At 33.2% G+C, this 8,372-nt stretch overlaps 1 protein-coding gene across 4 annotated transcripts; it reads right to left on the bottom strand.

Moving 5' to 3' along the window:
* Nucleotides 1-3,725: 3,725 nt before the first annotated feature.
* Nucleotides 3,726-7,922, bottom strand: LOC124921329 (protein ENHANCED DISEASE RESISTANCE 2). 4 transcript variants are annotated; one of them, XM_047461971.1, is made up of 21 exons: nucleotides 7,563-7,922; nucleotides 7,400-7,474; nucleotides 7,276-7,329; nucleotides 7,132-7,197; nucleotides 6,987-7,048; nucleotides 6,785-6,927; nucleotides 6,650-6,696; nucleotides 6,486-6,586; nucleotides 6,313-6,408; nucleotides 6,178-6,242; nucleotides 5,973-6,044; nucleotides 5,730-5,876; nucleotides 5,382-5,650; nucleotides 5,240-5,303; nucleotides 4,946-5,121; nucleotides 4,751-4,852; nucleotides 4,620-4,670; nucleotides 4,390-4,536; nucleotides 4,190-4,285; nucleotides 4,008-4,109; nucleotides 3,726-3,919 (listed from the first exon to the last, which is right to left on the bottom strand). In XM_047461971.1, exons 1-21 carry the CDS (start codon nucleotides 7,722-7,724, stop codon nucleotides 3,827-3,829), a joined length of 2,190 nt encoding a protein of 729 aa, XP_047317927.1. In that variant the 5' UTR covers nucleotides 7,725-7,922; the 3' UTR covers nucleotides 3,726-3,826. The 4 variants fall into 4 exon arrangements, with proteins under 4 accessions (XP_047317927.1, XP_047317928.1, XP_047317929.1 ...); XM_047461972.1 differs by having other exon boundaries at nucleotides 6,486-6,583; XM_047461973.1 differs by having other exon boundaries at nucleotides 6,785-6,915.
* Nucleotides 7,923-8,372: the final 450 nt, after the last annotated feature.

The following is an 8,372-nucleotide window of genomic DNA, read 5'->3' as shown; positions in this document are numbered from 1 at the left end:
ATCATGTTGTTTATACTAGTTTGGAATAATAAAGAAAGAGTTGATCCACCCTTCAGAAAATAAAGGTCAACTCTGGATCTCCATCACCACCATCCTATCTCGCCAATAGTTTTTAGTTACAATAATATTACTTCTAATGACTTGTTAGCAAAAACTATTAAAGTCAAAATTTGTATTCAGTTGCATTATTCAATGTCTCTTAGGGTGTGTTTGATGAGGGGGAATTGAAATTATAATTGGCATTGGAATTCTAATTCCAATTCCATGAGAATTGACATTGAATTACAATTCAATTCCTATGTTTGAAAAAATTATAGAATTATAATTCAATTCCAATTCCTATGTTTGGGAAAATGATAGAATTGTAATTCAATTTCAATTTTTATGTTTGTAAAATAAAATATCGATTCAAAATGTTAACTTCTTAAATATGTTTTCACGTTTTTGGCACATTTAATACGTTTTTGACATGTTTAACACATTCAACACGTTTTGACATGTTTAACATGTTTTCACACTTAAAACACATTTTCACACGTTTAACATGTTTTTCACGTTTTTGACATTTTAAATATATTTAACATGTTTTTCACACATTTTGACAAGTTTAACACGTTTTTCACATTTTGGCACATTTTTGACATGTTTAACATGTTTAACACGTTTTTACACGTTTTTGGCATGTTTAACATGTTTTTCACACGTTTTACACATTTTGACACGTTTAACACGTTTTGGCACGTTTAACGTGTTTTTCACGTTTTTGGCACATTTTTCACGTTTTGACACGTTTCACACGTTATTTCACGTTTTGACACGTTTAACACGTTTTTCACATTTTTGGCACATTTAACACGTTTTTGACATTTATAATACGTTTAACATTTTTTCATACGTTTTGATAAGTTTAACACGTTTTTAACGTTTTTGGCACGTTTAACACGTTTTTGACATGTTTAACACGTTCAACATGTTTTTCACATGTTTAACACATTTTTGGCACATTTTACACATTTTGGGCACGTTTAACACGTTTTTAACATGTTTAACACATTTTTGGTACGTTTAACACATTTTGACAAGTTTAACACATTTTGACACGTTTTCCACGTTTTTGACATGTTTAACACATTTTGGCATATTTAACACATTTTAAACATGTCACAAGTGTGTTAAATTGGCCAAAACGTATTAAACATGTCAAAATGTGGTAAATTTGGCAAAATTTATTAAACGTGTTGCCAAAAATGTGTTAAACATACCAAAACGTGTTAAACGTGTCAAAAATGTAAAAATGTGTTAAACGTGTCAAAAACGTGTTTAACGTGCCAAAAACATGATAAACATGTTTAATGTGTTAAAAACGTGTCAAAAACGTGTTAAACGTATCAAAAATGTGTTAAACGTGCAAAATAAGTGAAAAACTTGTTAAACGTGCCAAAACGTGAAAAACGTGTTAAACGTGTGAAAAACGTATTAAATGTGTCAAAAACGTGTTAAATGTGTTAAAAATGTGTCAAACGTGTCAAAAACGTAAAAAAAACATGTGAAACGTGTCAACAACGTGTTAAACGTGTCAAAAACATAATAAACGTGTTTAATGTGTTAAAAACATGAAAACGTGTCAAAACGTGTTAAACGTGCCAAATATGTGAAAAACTTGTTAAATTTGCCAAAACGTGAAAAATGTGTTAAACGTGTCAAAATATGGTAAACGTGTCAAAAACATAAAAAAACGTGTTAAACGTGTTAAAAACGTATTAAACATGCCAAAAATATGATAATCGTGTTTAATGTGTTAAAAACATGTTATATGTGTCAAAAACGTGAAAACGTGTTAAACGTGTCAAATATGTGAAAAACTTGTTAAACATGTCAATACGTGCAAAATGTGCAAAAATGTGAAAAACATGTTAAACGTGTCAAAAACGTGAAAATCGTGTCAAGAACGTGAAAAACGTGTTAAATGTGTCAAAAACGTGTTAAACGTGCCAAAAACGTGCCAAATATGTGTTAAATGTGTTAAACATGTGGAAAATGTGTTAAAAACGTGTTACATGACATAAACGTGTTTAATGTGTGAAAAACGTGTTAAACATGTCAAAAATGTAAAAAATGTGTTAATTACGACAAAAAAAAAATTGAAATTGAGAACTATCAAATTACACTATATTGAATTCCATTGGAATTCTAATTCCAATTCCAATTCTTAATATTAAAGTGTCTAACAAACATAAGAATTTGAATTGGACCCTCCAATTCCAATTCCAATTCCAATAACAATTCTAATGCCAATTTCAGGGTTATCAAACACACCTTTATAGATTTAACTTATTGCACCATTTACTATAATCTTCCCATCCATCGGGGCAGAAACAGTAAGCAAAATGTCCATTGCTTTACAAAAAAAAAGGCTAACTCTCATCTAAAGATATAACTGTCATCTTATATGATTCTAATCCGAAACTATGGCAAACAGTCCATTGCATTCCATAACTATTATGAGATGATAGTATATTGCAAGAAAATATGAACTAAGTTTATGAGAAATATGTCTTTTCTACTATGTCTAAAGCATGTCTTATGAAAACAACTCGGCCTGCATTTGTTCAGAAATTTCCAACTTCAAACAAAGCATCCCCTAAATATGAAAGAAACCTATGTTTCTTACCAAAGTTTATGTTCTCATGGCCGGGTTAGACATTATTCCATTAAACTAGCTGCATAGCATAAACCAGCTAAGACAATATAAAACGAGGAACAAGCATGTTCAATGATCAAATTTCAACTCAGAAAAAATGGAAAACACATTTATTAGATCAAACATGTAAATAAGAGGTTTCTCAAATAGGAAGTAAATCCCAACTTATTTTCAAATGAAACCAAAAGAGAAAAAAAAAAAAAAAACTTACTGCTGGAAATGATCTATCATTGAGAAGGAACAAAGATTGGAGTAAAGATCCACAAGTTCTGAAACGAAAACGGAAACAAAGCCGACCAGGCAGGGAAAGGAGAAGAAGGAGATGAAAGCTAAAGAGAGGAACAAGTCTCTGTCCCTTCGCGAGAAGCCCCATCCCTTCGGGATGTCTCATCGCAAAAAAGGGAAGGCATTTCGCGAGAATCACATGAATCTTCCCTGAAACGGAACCGAATCGGAGCATCATTATCTGCAAACATAATCATCGACAAGATGAACTCATGGTGATGTCTAAAATCGCTGCCGTTTAGAGAGAAGGAGGAGAAATGCGGGAAGAGAGACGAGGAGAAGAGAAATGAAAAAAAAAAATGTCGAAGTTATATTAAATAGTATGGGTATTCTAGATTTTTTCCTTCGCGTGACGAGAAGACCCATAGCGTAACATGATGGAAGTATTTTCGTAAAAAAAATATAAAGTGGTCACCAACGCAATTAAAATTATGTGATGACCACCGGCGCATTTAAAGTCTTTTTTAGGGTCATTTGCTCAAATTTCCCCTAGCTATAATTGTATATTAGAGGTAAAAGTAAAAAAAAAAAAAAAAAAAAAAAAAAAAAAAAAAAAACATAAAATTATAGCAATTTATCCCAAAAGCTCTTATAATTCCCTCAATATGAGCCTAAATCTTCTTGAATGAATAAGCAAGTGATTTTCATGGTTACTCAACAAAAGCAATAGCTAAAAGAAGGGCAATAAAAAGTGATAGATTTTTATTTATTTTTGTAATTAGAAGAGATTCACCCTTATACTAAAGTTTGAACTTAATTTGAGATTAGAAAAAAACAAATGTTTTTTAACATAATAATACACCATTAGACAAGTGCTACCATATTTATGGTGATAACGATTCACGAGTTGATCGAGACAGCTTTCGAGGCATCCAGGTGGTTGAGCCGACAAGTCCCAAGCAGCCTCTCGGGGAGCTCATCCAGTGTATTACCCTGATCAATTTTTATTTTCAGAAATCTCTCAACTTTCATTCTTTCTTTATTTATAACAACTAGTAGTTCATTCATTCTTTCTTCTTACCTGTATTAAGAATGCCATCTCTATAACCAGGTTGTTTAGGTACCCCAAAACAAGACTAACCACACCTCTTGCTACAGTCGATGATCCAATGTTAATCCCAAGCTGATTGATTGATAGATAGACCCCAAAATCACATAACTGACTAACATTTTTTTTAAATAAAAAAAAAAACAAATCTTTACCTCAATGTAATTGTTTCCCTGGAAATAGTTGATTTCCAATGCTTGACCTGCCAGACATGCTTTCTTTCCAACACTTTGCTTGACAATCCATGAACCCTAAACAAGCAAATTAAATCTAATTTAATTACGAGGAGATATAGCTAATCCTTCATTCATTCATTTGTTTGTTCAAATGTAATAATAATAGAGAATAGACTAACCTTTGGAATGTGTGGAATTAGTTTGAACCTCGAGTTTCTGTATGCATCATCTCCTTTGATGAAGCTCTCTAGTAGGGGAATTTCTTGAACTGGAGTCTTGGTCATATAGTATAGAGCAAGACTATAAGTAGTAGTTGAACCTGGGACCTGTTGTTGTTACTCACAAACTCATCACTTCATACCATTTCAATTCAATTCAAAATGTCAACAAGTCGATCCAGGAAGTTTACCTGTATGTTGACAATGAAGAAAAATTCTTGCCCACCATTTTCTGCATGTTTCTATCAAAAATAAAAGCCAGCCTAATATTATTGACTCAATTCTTATTGAGTCCAAACTTCTACTTGAAAGGAGAGCTAACCTGAACTATGCTTCCTGGCCGGCCACCAAGGTCATCTTCTCGCTTATCAGATCTTACCCAATCCGCCCCAACCATTTCCATCAGTGATCCTTTTGCTGTAACCTGGATCATCATGTCTGCCAAATTATATTTTCTATTTCCAGATAAAAACATCAATATTCTTTTGTTAGATTAAGAGAATTAAAAATATGTTACCTTTTTATGGTCTTCTAAGTAAGTATCTCCACGAATTAAGAATGTCGACGGATCTGCTTCCATCCAACTGCAAAGCAAGTTACATGATTGGTCTTTAGGTAGAGTGCTGCCATAGTACCATGATACACAGTCATCCTTAGCCATTTCTAGTAGGTCTACATAACCCCTCTTCAGAACTACAACAAACAAAAAGGATTACCATCAATGTCAGTCATGGACTCATGGTCATTGGACTTTTAAAGAATTAACAACTCAAAACAAAAACAAAATGCTATGTAGATTATACTTGCGTACCAGCAAGATCATGTAGTTTCTTAACCAGACCGGCAGCAGTTGATAGCTTAGTCTGTCGAGTTTCCTGCCAAGGAGGAATCAATTAGAAATAAAATTATTACGTCAGTTTTACAAGAGGCTTGCAAAAAGAGTTATTTGATACCTGAGCATACATATCTTGATGGAAATTGGAATGCCAATCATTATTATCTGACGACTGGTCAGAGTCCAAAGGCTCCAAGACATCAAAGAACTCATCTGGCTCATCATCATCCAATCCTACAAGGCTACAGTTGGAAGGTGTTTGTGCCCCTTCTTCATCATTCCTAGATTGGACCATATTTTCTTCTATTTTAGGCGATTTGATCTCTCTTACTCCCACATCAGACGATGTGAAGCATTCGGGTTTTGCTCTAAATAATTCCCGCAATGCTACACAATACATATATTTAGATTTACTTGATGATACACCAGTTTCTTATGTGTGAGTTCACAAAATAATAAACCTTACCCGCGATTCTTTCCAGCATCTGAATCGTGATAGACTTGGCAGAAGATCTTTGCAGATATGATCTCCAAAGTTTCCAATCAATAGCAAGCATATGCTTGACAACTGATTGTTTCCCCTCATTCATGGGAGATACCACGTATCCCCCACCTGGAAGAGTGCCAAAATAATTATAAATGGTTTGCTACATTACATTAAGAATATTTGTATTGATCTATTCATCATTCTTTCTAAAGCATACATTACTTTGAATGCATGCACGAATATATCCCTTCTTGGGCGGACACCTCTTGTGAAACACCGAATGGAATAGAATTACTGTGACAGAAGGGAAGATGAAGAAAAATTAGCATCATTTTTAAATTAAATCAAGACCATTTGGAAACATTTCATGTTTGAGAAACAGAAACATAAGTATTTCCAATCAGGGACTCTCTCATGTGTCTGTTACCATATGTTCCATCATCTTCTCTTCTCCAGTAACGCCTTACGAGTAGGTCTCTTCTATTCATTCCCCTATAAATTAGGACTTATTAGTAAACTAGCATTAACCACATCATCAAGAATGTTGAAATATTTAGCTAACCATGGAAACCAATCACTGGCTAACAGCACGTGAATAATATCAGTATGACCATCTAGGTTCTCAATGATGGTCCCTTCATTGAAACAGAAATCCCATCTGAAATGCACAAGAAAATGATTTAAGAAAATTAAAAATGACAAATGGAAAATCCCTTGGATCTTCAAGGAGCTTACTCTGTTCTTGAGACACCAAGAGACATAAGGGTTTGGAAAACTGCCTCTGATGTTCCATTAACCACACCAATAGCCATTATAGCAGGATGGTCATTCCACTGCTGCAAGTTTATAAAAATTTTAAGATCACAAGAAAATTTCATAATTACCTTGACAGAACCAACCTTCGCGCAAGCATCCCTATCTTTTGCTTCTTTAAAAAGACGGAGACCTGCAAGAGACCTAGAATCAGCACACAACATTTTACAACCATTTTTAAAAAATGGTATATATATGCATAACTAATATTCTATTCTGACCATTGTGACAACCGAATATTGTCCAAGATGACGGTGTAATCACATCGAATGACATCGAATCTATGTGTATGCGTGAAGATATCATCCAATCTTTCGAGTATGAACCGTGGTGCCTTCCATAATACTTACACCTGTTCCAAGCTCTATCTCATATGTAAAGAATATTTCTACACAAACTCATACATTTGATAAACGATAGTACCTGAATGACCGTAAGCTAATCTTAGAGCCAGCAAAACCATTTTGTTCTTTAATTTGGCCCGTCTGCAAAAATAAAAACGCAATTTTAAAAAACAACTTTGTAGTTATGGCTGCAGTTTAATCAACAAACTGAACAGGTTTAAAACCTTCAAAGTTTTCTCTTGCAAAGAAAGTATCCATCTAGCAGCTTCATCTGGACTACTTGCCCCTAACTGAGTATGAAAGTCAAAATTAAATTATAGCTCACATAAAACACAACAAATTAAGTTTAACTTAAGAATTTACCAAACCTTCAATCGATCACCGTGATTTGATACGTTGTAAAGTGTGAAAGTGAACAACACCTGTAGTTGTAAAGATGAAGGAACTTCTAGTTTGTAAAGATCGGTAGACAAAATTGAAGAACGTTCTTACCTTTCTTTGAATGTTCTCTCTCCCATTTTCGGTAACCCTTATACTGGAATCAATCATTGCAATTCTAATAGGATCCTGGTATAAGAACAAATTAAAAGCAATATGAAATACAAGTGATGAGTTCAAGAACCGAAATAAAGCAAAGTAGAAGAAATGTACGAACATCGTGATGGGAAGCCGGTAATGATTTGAAACTTCTAAGATGGTGATCCTGGAGAAGAAAGTAACGGTTTCGCAAAGACTGTAGTCCTAGTCTATTGGAACGAATGAGATATAACCAGCCTTGCATATTCGTCGCATCGTCAGTTTGTGAAACCGCCGCCATTGATGAATGAAGAAATCTCAAAGAAAGACTTCACCACCAGCAGTTTCATGAATCAGACGATCAATCGTTCAGCATAAACACATACTGATCATGAATCATAGCGTAGTTCAGTAGAAGATCGGAGAACTTGTTAAAGATGAATAGCTCTCTTTCAATAATTTGAGTTCTCTTGTCAAAGCAACTGAATCAGTTGGCTTCTTCCAATCTCTTATATTTATAATATATATATATATATATATATATATATATATACGACATAAAGATTGGGAATGGGGCATTTGTATGTGTAATTACATTTGCGCCCTCCGTTAGTTGGCTAACTTGGCTTTCCTCACACGCTTTTACCGATTTTAGTTTCTTTAAAGATTTGTAACAAGTGAATTATTAAAAATTAAATGTCTTTCACAAGTTTTAATGAGCTTTTTTTTTTCTTTTCAAATTTTAATTAAATTCTATTTTGGTAATGAATTATATTGCTAATTAAATTAAAAATATATATTTCAGGTGTAACTTTTAAGTAAAAAATTAAATACCATCTACTTAAAAAGTAATTTTAAATTGAAAATGATATTAAAAATCCAGCTACCCCTAATTTTTTTTAACAATCCATTTTAAAATTTGCTAAAAATAAGTTGAAAGTGATTTTTT

Source organism: Impatiens glandulifera, chromosome 1 (assembly GCF_907164915.1).
Source record: "Impatiens glandulifera chromosome 1, dImpGla2.1, whole genome shotgun sequence".
Taxonomy (NCBI): domain Eukaryota; kingdom Viridiplantae; phylum Streptophyta; class Magnoliopsida; order Ericales; family Balsaminaceae; genus Impatiens; species Impatiens glandulifera.
The sequence above is the reverse complement of the archived record's forward strand: the minus strand, read 5'-3'. Positions and strand labels throughout refer to the sequence as shown.

Excerpts from the sequence above, each read along its gene's own strand:
- LOC124921329 (XM_047461971.1), bottom strand. The coding sequence starts at position 7,724 with ATGGCGGCGGTTTCACAAACTGACGATGCGACGAATATGCAAGGCTGG. Across the intron at positions 6,697-6,784 it reads AATATTCGGTTGTCACAATG|GTCTCCGTCTTTTTAAAGAA; the intron begins GTCAGAATAGAA and ends GGTCTCTTGCAG. Across the intron at positions 5,651-5,729 it reads GATGCTGGAAAGAATCGCGG|CATTGCGGGAATTATTTAGA; the intron begins GTAAGGTTTATT and ends TGTATTGTGTAG.